This window comes from Pleurodeles waltl, chromosome 3_1 (genome assembly GCF_031143425.1).
Source record: "Pleurodeles waltl isolate 20211129_DDA chromosome 3_1, aPleWal1.hap1.20221129, whole genome shotgun sequence".
Classification (NCBI taxonomy): domain Eukaryota; kingdom Metazoa; phylum Chordata; class Amphibia; order Caudata; family Salamandridae; genus Pleurodeles; species Pleurodeles waltl.
The window spans coordinates 567,652,748-567,665,062 of record NC_090440.1 but is presented as its reverse complement, the minus strand read 5'-3'; the positions used below and the strand labels follow the sequence as shown (position 1 = coordinate 567,665,062).

The 12,315-nt window shown below is 41.6% G+C and overlaps 1 protein-coding gene across 6 annotated transcripts in view; it reads right to left on the bottom strand.

The window, feature by feature from the left end:
- Nucleotides 1-12,315, bottom strand: part of ZFAND6 (zinc finger AN1-type containing 6) — a 136,468-nt gene that overhangs the window by 45,751 nt on the left and 78,402 nt on the right. For 5 of the 6 annotated variants that reach the window (XM_069222987.1, XM_069222986.1, XM_069222985.1 and 2 more), the window contains one exon: nucleotides 5,454-5,570. In XM_069222987.1, coding sequence (XP_069079088.1) covers nucleotides 5,454-5,570 — 117 coding nt within the window. Of the gene's footprint in view, nucleotides 1-5,453; nucleotides 5,574-12,315 lie in introns of all 6 variants that reach the window. The other variant, XM_069222990.1, reaches the window with a different exon arrangement.

Genomic DNA, 12,315 nt, shown 5'->3' with positions numbered 1-12,315 from the left:
TGTAAGACGCTGGATGGATGTGTCTGCTGCACCTGGCAGAAGGCGGGGCCCCTAGAGTAACCAAGGAATTTCAGACCTAGCTGTTCGGAATGGCAGAGAGTATCTAATCTCAATGAGCAAGCCCCAGCTCTAATGTTCTTTTAACACTCCAGAGCAGTGTTGGCCTTCCTCCCAAAAGGTCTAGCCCCAATAGAAAGCTATTTCAACCAATGAAGCTTGAACGTCTCAAGAAAATCCAGTGAAGGGAATCCAGGTAATGACACTGGTGCCCATTCCATGAGCTTCCTAATTTGTGGTGTCCAAACTCTGCTTGCTTCCATCATGTACATCTTGGTTCAATTGCACAAAGACATAACATTTCAGATAGCACAGTAGGAAGAATAATGTTTTGTGCCATGTTCCAGAAAGTGTGACTAGCAACCTAACAGGCAGACTACATTTAAAGCATGCAGTGCCACACTGACTCAAGAAACAGTTTGTCCAGTTTCTTGGATTGCCTGCCAGGTGGAGATATATAAAAGGAGTTAGGATTCACCATTCAAGCAGAGACTTTCACCACAAAGCTCTCTGAAGTGTGATGTTGTGTAAAAAAACAAACTGGTAACTAGGACATTCACTACCACCACAGAAACAGTATTAGTCCAAGTAAACAACCTGGTTAACCACAGCCCTGTTAAATGGCAACAGAGGCTTTGAAATAGAAAGTGCAGTCTGCAAAATCTCTGTTAGAAGACCTGCTGTTCGTGTCATCAGTAGGGAGGGGGTAGTTCTTGTGCTTCTGCTCCTCTAACCATAGCTGTGAAGGAATCGGTTTCTTTGGTGGGAGGTCCCAAAGCAGATGGAAATCGAGGACACACCCAGGAGGGGGTATATCCAGGTCACCAGCATTCTGCAAACTGAAATATGGGCCAAAATCAGCTTGAAGTAACAAACTACCTGCCTCCTACTAACAATCTGATGGGCAGTTTTAATACTTTGTATTATGGCAGAATCAGGCTAAAAATATCCACCATCATCCTGAAGTATTGCTGCATATCTAGAGTGGAGTGACCCTCCACAACTGGTTTTGCCTTTATAAATATAATCATCCAGCATGGGTTGAATCCTAGCAGAGGAAAGATCCTAAACTGAGGCATAACAAACAGATCCGAAACCATTGCAGTCAGAGCTGATGGAGGCATGACCAAGGCCTGCACCACAGGGGAGGATGAATGGTCCCACAAGCAGAAGTGGAGTAGGCTTGTGCCATATCCAAGGTAGGCCAGTGCCAAAGGGGGATTGCCGGTAGTAATTTGATTAGAGACCTCTTTGGATCCGTGGGGCCAGAAGGCATGTCAGAATCATTCTGTATAGCTGCAGTCCTACCTCTTTTAATGAGACTGGCACAGGGAATTTGTGGCTCATCAGCTCCAGGTTCTCCATCGGAAGACTTCAGATTTCTTGAACAGAGACTACATAACCTCTCCAGAGATCACAAGGATCTTAGCCTCAAAGAACCTCACTTACTGTTCATACGCTTTTTTTTTTTTTTTTAAATACTTTTATCTCTACTTCAACCTTCTTAATAAGGTCCATCTAGACTGGGACAAACCCTACTTTGTATTCTCCTAAAAGTACTCTGGAATCCTACTCGCCAAAAGCTTTAGGGTGCATCAGGAAGAATTTGTCACAGGGCTTGGAAGTCATGCTTGGTGCAAAGGCTCCACAGGTAGACATCATAAGGATCCAAAACCAATACCTGCTACCAATATCAACAAGGATTGAAGTAAGTCTTCTTTAGGGGCAACAGCACTACACACTTGCCAAACATTTGCTTTAAAAATACTTGTAAAGCACTAAAATTGGAATGTAGCTGTGCTCTGGATCGGCCTCAAAGCACGCTGATCAAGAACTGGTCAGTGCGCAGGCATGTCATGATGCACAGGGGTCGGATGGAGTCATGTTGAAGAAAACAGTCAGGATGGAGGCTGACTGTGCAATAACTACAGCCAGTAGCTATAGCAGAAGTTTAAAGATCCACTCTGGTGCCTGAGAAGGCTCAAAAGTTGAGAAGTCTATGGTCAGAAGTACTCATTATAATTATAAGGGAATTGTGTCCATACGAGAGGCTGACAAGATGGGAGAAAAAAAAATATATGAACTGGAAACAATTTAGGGTAATTCTTACTGCGAAGCCTTAAAAGATATGATACAGAAAGTGCAGTTCCTTGAATGTTGGACGCTTTCTTCTTTCACTCTCTGAAATCACAAGTACCTCTGAAAAAAAATGTAAAATATAGCATCTAAAGTATGAGGCATTTTGTGTATCTGGTGGACCTCTTCTGCATTTATTCAAGATCACATCTTCAGTTGATGCATTCTAGTTTCATTTAATTAGTAAATATAGTATTACAAACCCAACCAATACATGGTAGGTTATTGCCTGGCCGAGACAAGAGCAAACTGGAACGGAGGATCTGGCCCTAAAAACCTATGAAGCAACAGGGTTCGGATAAAAAGCCCAAAATAAATAAAACTGTATAAGAAGCAACTTTCAGTGCCATGCCAGTCCTGAAGGATTCAGTTCTCGTGACAGAAGAATTTATTACCAGAGTATTCACCATGTTTGTTTTCTGCTTCGAACAGCATCAAGAAACAGTAAAAATAGTAGTGCTTTATTTTTACTATGTTTAGCTGTTTTCAGCACCAAAATTTTGCGGTGCTTTAAATTATTAAATCCCTACGTGATGGATTTGGCACTTCCACTCGGTGCTGAAGTTGTTAGTGTCGATGTTGTTGGTTCCAAAGCTTTGGTTGGTTTCAATCGGACCAAAACAATAGACGTCGATAAAGAAGACCCGGCACATTCTTTCCAGTTATTGGTGCCGAGCCTGATGGCGGGACAGCCGAACAAAACTTCCATGACCGACCACGGCAGTGGTGGTCTGGCTACCACTTAAGATTTTTATTTTATTTATTTTTTTACAGTCTTTGTGGAAGGGGGAGGGGTAGCTTTTTTTTTTTTTTTTCTTCCTTCCTTCCTTAACCTCACGAGTTGCACTTTAGTGATGTCCTGACTCTTGATATCGAATTGGTGCTCTGAATCAGAGTCTTCAATCAAGAACGCCCCTTCTTACTCCGGCTCCTCCTGTGCACGTTCGGCCCCGAAAATATCTGGGATGTGCTCTTGCGTAGAGTGCGCCATTACCAGCCTGCTAGCTCTTCGATCATGGAGAATTTTCTTAGACCAAAACGATTGCCGCGCATCACAGGTGGAATCGTTGTGGTCTGGGGAATGGCAGAAGTTACACACTTGATGGCTATCCGTGTGTGGAAATTTGGCGTGGCACAGAGGGCAGAATCTGAACTGCGTCGGTTCCATCAGGGTGTCATATTCCTCTGTGCCACATGGAGATAGACCTGGGGCCAGGTAAAGCCTGCCCCGAAGGGTGCACGGTTTAAGTTCTAACCGAGTTGATAGAGATTATGTTATCAACGTACAATACTGTTGAGAAAGTAAAAATGGAAAGAATCTTGGAGCGAGAAGAAACATGTCCAATGCCCATGAGCAGTATCACCAAGGAGGAGCCACTTGATCCCATGACTAAAAAACACTTCTCGAAGAAAAACAAGTTGCAGCACTCAGAGTCCAACACTAGATGGCAGGATAATGCACAGCCACATGCCATCAAAAATCATATATACCTAAGACAATTAATTAAAAATAGCTCACAATTTTTCCATTGCATAAAAGTTCTAGATTTTGGCCTACCACATATACACTGATGGGTGGTTTGTTTCCAAACCTTTGACACTGCAGGTCCAGATGCGAGTGATAAATGTGAAAACAGTTTACCAAATGGCGTAGTCAGTGTGGATATATACTGTTTTCCCCTAATCTCCAAGTAGCACCGGCAGGAGCCTTGAAGGCAAGGTGATTCCCACTAGTTTTTAATATGAGATAAAACTTATTTTCAATATTTATGGTGTGAAAACAGGACCACTGCATACAGAAGAACATACTTCTTTCACCGCAGCTCTTCCAACATGGCTCAGAGCAACCAAACATGGCATGTGACAGAGGGGAAGATAAATACATTCTTGTCAATAGATAAATGCACTTTTCTTATGTTGTATAAATTTGGATGGTTTAGCTTCTCTATATCATATGTTCACCCAGATGCCTTTCGGTTTCTCCATCCTCAAATGTCCCTCCTATTGAACTGTTTGATTTTGTTTGGGCTGTGGATAAACTAAGTGGCACTGCTGCTAAGTGAAACCATTTCAGGTCTGTTTGTTTGAGAACATCATTTCCCGTGGGTTTTTCCCCTGCCTACCAACGGTCCATTGTGAGTTTGATAATTGGCAGATCAAGAAGTTCTGGATTAGTCTATACCCTCACTGCGGCCATTGCAGCCATTCAGCCTGGGAAAACTCTGGGCCCTAATGGACTTCCGGCAGAATTCTCATCCTTGGCCAGCCCCCAACTATACACCTTTCACAGAGGAAATTCAGCAATGCTGTCTACCCCATGATCCAGGGAGTGCCACAATTGTGGTACTCAACCCTGGGAAATAGCTAGACCAGTGTTCATCTTATTGTCTGGTCTTACTCATTAAAGTAGAGGGAATCTTTAAGACCTCGAAAATCCATTGGTGAAGGTCATAGCATCTATGCTACACCACAAACAGAATTGGTTAATGCCAGGTCAAAGCACCAGACATGATTAAAAGTGTATTATAAGGCTACACCTAGTTCTTGTCAATTGTCTGCAATGATGTAACCCCATGCCTTTCTCGTGCTGGATTTTGAAGTGGCATTTGATTCTATTGGGTGGTCCTTCATAATAAGAATCATACAGCAGGTGAAAATCATCCTACATTTCTTATCCAATGCAGACTATACTCTCAGCTGTGGGGGAAGGATGGGGGTTTAGAGATTCTTTCCAAATCCTTCCAGATTGAAAAGAGACCCAGGCAGGAGTGATCCTCTCTCTCCCTCCCCACCCTTCCTTTTTGCCTTGGCTGCTAATCTCTTAGCAGGACATAAAGAGAGATGGCGTCAGGTCTGGAGTGGAGTCGCCTGAAAACCCACATTCAAGCATTGTTGGACTTTGGGGGGTGGGGGGGCAGCAGGTTGTGGGGAGTTCTAAGCAACCAGGAATTTCGAACACCAAATGCAGGCAACATAGGAGGGTGAGTGAAAAAAAATAAACTGCCTCACTAAACTTGCTGTGTATGTTTCATCAGCAGTCTGCTCAGTCTTTGGAGCAGAAGCGTTAAATCGCAAACACAAATGTTTACGCCAGGGAAATCCATGGAGTATTATTGTTGTATAGATACTTATCTAGCACTTTACCCAATATTCTGCTGTAAACAAATGTCAAATAAATTCAATTATGGAGAAAATCCCATTAAAACAATAATAAAAATGTTTTAAAATGCAGGACAAAACCCACAAGAGGCCATATTTACCAGTGAGCCCAACTTTCTTACGACACATAAAACAGCGGTTTTTCTTTTTCATTTTAGGTTTGTCTGGAGACTTCTCCAACTCCTCTGAGGAATTCTGCGCACTCTCTGAAGCGGATGCTGCTTGGAAGAGAAAACACCTGATGAGTTGCAAAGGACCACAAGAGCACTGCCAATGAAATTGGGCTACATCAAACCTGCACACTTTGCTGTAGGAACCATGGTGAATCAGGCATCCACATACTCAAGCTGACAATAGGTTACAATATACAGATGCAATCTAATGGAGGAGCCAGATTAAACTGTTCATGTGCAAGATATTGGATGAAACAAGACACAAGGGGTCAGATGTATCATAGGGTTTTACCCATTCTGTGTCAATGAGAAAATGTGTTCATACATATGGCCCAAAATGTCTACTCAAACTCCAGTAGAAACCAGTGAACAGCATACTGAACTCTATTGCTGGAAAGAGGGTACACTGCACATACTACCACCGGCAGAAGCCAGTAAAAGCTCAACAGTGTTGGTACTTCAGCCGCGGCCCTCCTAAGGGAGCAGACTTACTGTGTGACAACACTCAATTTATTTAGCCACAAAAAGTGAAAAACACCTGCATGGCCACACATAGACCACATAAATGATTACACTTTATTGGGCCCACCCATTCAAACAGAATACACAGGTGAAGGCTAGCAAGTCCATAACCCTAAGGCATTGAGCCCCAGGGCACATCAGTGTGCAGCAAGAGTCACATTGGATATTTAAGAGGAGCAAACTGGAATGAGAAGCCATTTTTTGAGAAGAGAACCGGGAAATACTTGGTTTTGTCTCAGAGTCTCCATTCCCCTCCTTGCCCTTAGCAGTAGGCAAGACAAAGCACACAAAATAGTTGTGTATCATTACGTGGTGCTGCAGGATATAGACAAGAACAAGAAAATGCTATACCTCACAGTATTTCACGACCCAAGTATGGGTAGGAACTGGTTGCAATATGCAGGAAAATTCTGCATTTCTATGCCCAAGTCAATGGTTCGATCACAAACACATTTAACTCATCATAGCGGCTGTGAAGTGTGTTTGCAGAAACTTGCATCACACAGCCTTCGTTTCTAGAAAATGTAGCTTACTTTGCAGTAGTCGGAGGAGACTAGGATGGAATGTGCTACAAACAAAACACTAGAAGCATATAGTACAAAGTAATGGGTTTCTCAGATACGCAGGGTTACAATGCACCAAACCTTTGCTCTGCTCAAATGACATTAACAGATTGCCAATAGCACAGCACATTGTCAGATAAGCATGCATGTACTCTTGGCGACTATCTTGGTCTGTCATGATACATTCATCCGCTTCTGCATAGGTCAACCCAGTAGCAGTTCACATGCATTCCTCCAGTACCACAAACACATGGTCAAATGCTGCGTAACACAAATGTGGAACCCAGCTCAGTTTAACGGCACATCCTATGCATTGATGGTGCGACTTCTTTATCCCAGGACAAACAAATACCGAAAAAGTAAATGGTTATCCAAGGACAGTGCATTCGTATTGCTGATCCCGCGCAACAATGGTAAACAGTAACACATAGGTGCTGACAAGTAACCACTGATTGCACACAACACTAAAAAGGCTTAAGAACCATACTAATTGACACCAATGAAAGGAGATGAAACGAAAACGAAGCATGAAATGATATACATCAATTAATAAAAAATAAAAAAAACACAAACTGAGAAACTACATTGGAGAAAACCAAATACCTTAAAACCGAAATTTTAAGGAAATGTAATATTAAGGAAACATCCAAAATAGCATTACATTTTTGTGTAATTTAGTAGCAGTGAGGGGGAGGGGGAGTTTAGGATCAGGGATGAGATGTTTGGGAGTGATGAGTGGTTTTAAGCAGTCAGAGATGGTGGAGTTCTGATATGTAAAGGGTGTTTTAGGAATCAGGAATGGATGGAGTTACGGGATAGCAAGGAATTTTGAGGGGTCAGGGGTGGGTGGGTTTCAGTGCTAGTTAAGGTTTTTAAGGTTCAGTGAAAGGTAGGTGTTAGAGATAGTAAAGGTTTTTTTTTAGTTAAAAAATGGGAAGAGTATAGGGGTTGTGAGGGGTTTGGGGACAGGGATGGTTGGAGTTTATTGGCAGAAGGTTTTAGTGTTTAGGATGTGGTTGAGTGATGAGGGGCTTAAAGGGTTCAGGAATGAGTGGAGTTTAGATGTATATATATATATATATATATATATTTTTTTAAGGGTTAGGGATGGGTGAAGTCTAGCCATTTAATTTTAGAGATCTAGGATGGGTGGTGTTTAAGGGTGGTGAGTTTTCTAAGGTTCAGGAACGCATGTAGTTTAGGTGTAGTGAGGGATTATAGGGTCCAGGGGTGGGTGGAACCTATGGATAGGAAGGGCTTCTAGTGTTCAGGGATGGGTGTGGTTTAGGCGTGGTGAGTTTTCAGGGAAAAGGGATGGTGCTTAGAGATTGTGAGAGGGTCACGGATGTGTGGTGTTCAGGGGTGGTGAGGCATCAGTGAAAAGCAATCAAGGTAATTATTTGACAATGTTGAAGAGATACATCTGCACTAATTTCCCCTGAAATAAATACCTCAGACAAATATTTCTGGAAGTAAGACCTAGAAATACTGCATTAACACCTTAAAAAGCATGCATAAGCCAGCCAATTTCGAGAGAAAAAAAGACACTATAAATTGGATTCAAGTAAATGGTAAAATGCCATTCATCCAGCAAGTTACCACTAAACAATTTAGGTGAAATGGCATCTCAGTAATGGTATTACATTAAATCGTTTTTCTATGAAATCACTTACAAGCAGCATGAAAACCAAAAAGCTGCAGTAGAAACAAACAAGAGAGGCAAGAAGAGTAGGCTCCCACAAAGGACACTGCTCACCATATGAGCTCACATTTTTCTGTGCCAGTGCTCCAAAAGAGGTGTGCTCCCCCTCCCCACAGCAAATAAGGTGGAGAACCGCTTGTACCCAAGAAAGGTTGAAACAATAAACAACCAGTAAAGGAGGTGAAATTCAGACAAAGCAGTCATTATAAACTCCAGGACATCTTTAGAAGCTGTTAAAGTAAAAAAATATAAAACCCCTCAAAATGGTTAACACTACGAAGACTGACATCAGAAGCAGAAACAAGATTGCTGCTAGTTTTAGCAGTACAACACCAATTACATCAAAAAATGAAAGATCATAGCCAGAGTTCAGCTTTAGACAATCAGAATAAAGTGAAATCAAAGATGGCTTCAGACCATCCGCAAAAATTAAGGGTTACGGTACTAATTCCCCGTCTCTGCATAAAGAGCAGTAGTTGTCCCCTGACACTACTGCAGAGCAAGTGGACTAAGAGAAACATCCCCAGAGCCTTAATCCAGGGGAAGAAAGTGCAGAGTCTAGGGCATTAGACATTATTTCCCCTTCCACTCTCCTCCAGGGAACCAGAGAACCTACAGCAGTCCTGCCCCCCCCTCTTTGCCCCAAACCCCAAAACTACACTCCGCACACTCCAAAATACAGGAAGCAAGCCAAAGAGTTATTTTGTACACAAAAGTATATTCATGGAAAACCTCCGTTCTTGAAGACTGACACTTTGACTAAAATCTCAATCATGAAACCTTATTGGGGCTGTTCAATGCATCTCCCTCTCCATTATGTTTCTGCTCTAGTTGGGATGACATCAGACATAGAAAGATATTGTTCTTGAGGTAGCAGTTGCATAGAGTTGCAAGATAGAAAATAGTAACTGCATCTCCTCCCAGATTGTTTAAATTAAGAAAAAAAAAGATAATAGCAGGGTTGTGCTTAACATTTGAAGACAACTTTCTCTTTCAGTAGAAGGAAGGATATGAGGTATGAAAGATAGTGAAGAGCTTCAGGTGGTCGATTTGGAGGTCTTTGTCATGTTGTATAGTGGGACTGATACATTTCGAAGCAAGTGCCTCCATCACCGTCATAATTTCAGGTAGTAGATGGTGAAATTGAGTGCCACGTTATAAGAGGTCAACCTTCTGAGTTCACCAACAAAGATACTTCAACCAATCCTCTTCAATGAGGGTCCTAGGTATGATGTCAATGAGACGAGGCATCTTAAGAGTGTCAAATGGTAAACTGCCCACAGGTCCATTAAGTCAATGGAACAACTGTCTTGATATATACTCGCCAGTGTCAGATCTCTTACCGATGTTGAAAAATCTAGGTCCACAGAACCACTGACAACTATCCCTGTGAAATGAAGTATTTGATGGTACTAAGTGGAATTTCTCTGATTGAAACCCTGAACTGTAATCAAAGCGAATGCTTTTGACAGGTCTCTAAAGAATGAGCTGTGGACAGCCAATAATGTTGGCAAGACAAAAGGTTAATTCAGGAGATGGGGATGAGTTGCCACAGATGAAAGTATCTCTGAAAATACTCAGACAGTGTAAGCCTATTAGTAAGTAAGCATTTGTTACTGATAGCAGTCACTTTCGTTTGAAAATTGCAGGAACTGAGGAAGCACTTCCTCGACTGGCATGTATCTTAAGAGATCTATACTTGACATTCAGTCTTCAATTTGCATCATTTGTGTGGGGAAAGACCTGCACATTCTTTCAAAATACAAATGCAGAAATGGTAATTTAAAGTCTGACAGTTAAGGAGAGGAAGATAATTCTCTCAAATTCAAATGGTATAAAACACAGGTGGAATGTACCTCTGTCACAGAAATTTGGGTGTCAAATTGTACAATAAATTAGCCATGCAAATAAAGAAAATGTAGGTTCCAGCTGAATAGTTCAGAGAAACATAATTCCAAATTACATAGAAGTTTAAAAAGTTAAGTCTTTTACAAAGGTGTTTGAACTTCACATATCAGGGATGTGCTGGTACAACAGAAAAGTCTAAAAACTTCAACAAATTATCCTCTCTAATGGCATGCTCTATTGCCACCCCATTATGTAATACCCCTAAATGAAAAATTACTTATATGGATTTGTACCCTTCATGCTATGTTCCTTACAGATGACCATTTTGATTATTTTGACAGCATAGAAGAACTACACCAAGTTTATTTTTCACCATTCACAAATGTTATAGATTGATCCTCTGTTCCAAGGTCCTCTCTGGACTATTGTATGTAAAGTATAGACATTCCAAGAGCTCCATCTTTTATTTATACCTACATGAGCAAATGAGGCAGTATAAGGACTAAATCTGAAAGGTAGATGGTTAGTTAGGCAGAGAGGCAGCCTTCATACATGTATGTGGCCTAATCGATACTCTATTGTTCACATCAACCTGTCCAAAAGATGCAGGGACTCAGGAAATTAGATCACAAGAATCGAAAGGCCTACCTTGAAATACCAGCCATCAACCGAGGGCTACAGTGACATGTATAAAGGCATGCAGATATGTCAAAGTAGCAGCACTACAGATCTGGTTTGGATATTTTTGACAATGGTAATGGAAAGGAATCCTGATAAATGCTGACTATCTAATGGAACATCGAGCACAGAAAGAATAAAAAATAATTACCCACCAGGAGATGAATTGCTTATAAGCAGCCTCAGAGTGCCAATTTAAAGATGTCGAACGCAAACTAACAGCTTAAAAGGTTATGTACAAGGCCAACTACATATTCAGTTTGTGGACTCCCCTCACAAAAGGGAGAACGTTACATAGACAACACTGGAAGGGTCAGCAAGAAACGTGAAAAAACTTCTCATCTTAAGCACATAAATGACACATTGTCCCAATGACTCCCTAACAAACATGATATACACGAGGGAGAATGATCTTTTAGGAACTGTTTACTTAACATGCACAAAAAGCAGTATCCTCAAAACGCCATGCTCTCAGAGTTTCATTGCTCTATACTGAACTATCTGCACAGTCCTCTGAAGACACTCACCTATGTCAAATAGGCAGGTTCTCATGTTCTGAAATAGGGCTGAAAAGGAGGTAGGTTCTGCGGAAATATATCAATGATGCCATTAGCTGCACAACTGACTGATAAATTGAAATATGGATCCTAGAACTATAAAAAAGCATTTTTTGCAGTTGATTCCTGTTGCTTTTTCTTGATGGAGAAGTGAGGACACTAAAATGTGTACACAATCTCTCCTAAAAATGGAAACGGTGAATGCTGACAAATGGACCTTAATGCAAGGTGTTCACATTATGGCCTATTTGCCTGGCGTCCTATAGCAAAGAATCCACGTTAAACCTGAACGCCCCCTGCTCATGGGCTAAGGAGAGGAAGTGCCCATGTCATTATCCTTTGGTAAAAAAAAAGCAACAAAAAAAACACCGCCTTGCTGGAGCACCCTGTGGTAGTCGCAAGATTAGATGTATGCTTTCAAAAACTCTGCAGGTTAACTGCGGGTTTGAACATTTCTACAAAGAGGTCAGTGTCTTCTAGCATTTGAAATAGATCAGATGAAAGACCAGAAGACTTTAAATGAACTCGTAAAACAGCACGTCTCTCATCAATGCTATTAATACACTCAAAAACCTAGCACGCCAAGCAGTGAAATAATTGTTATACAAACGATCTTCCACAATATTACACAGACACCCTCAACAGGGATTATTCCAAATGCATGTGTAGCTACAGAAAGACTTTTGCCTACCCATAGCCCCCGTAACGTGAAGAGAGCACTGCGTGCTGCAGGATGTTGATATTTGTACTACAAGCCTCTGTCTATTTCAGAGACTCAGACATTAGTTGCCTGGGATTGCCCACCCAAGAGTTTGGGCAGACACCAACACCCCTGGCCTACTCAACAGAGAAGGATCTGAGCAGAGGATAGCAGAGGCAAAATTGTGACTAGTCAAACTGACTCCCAACTTCCAGGCACA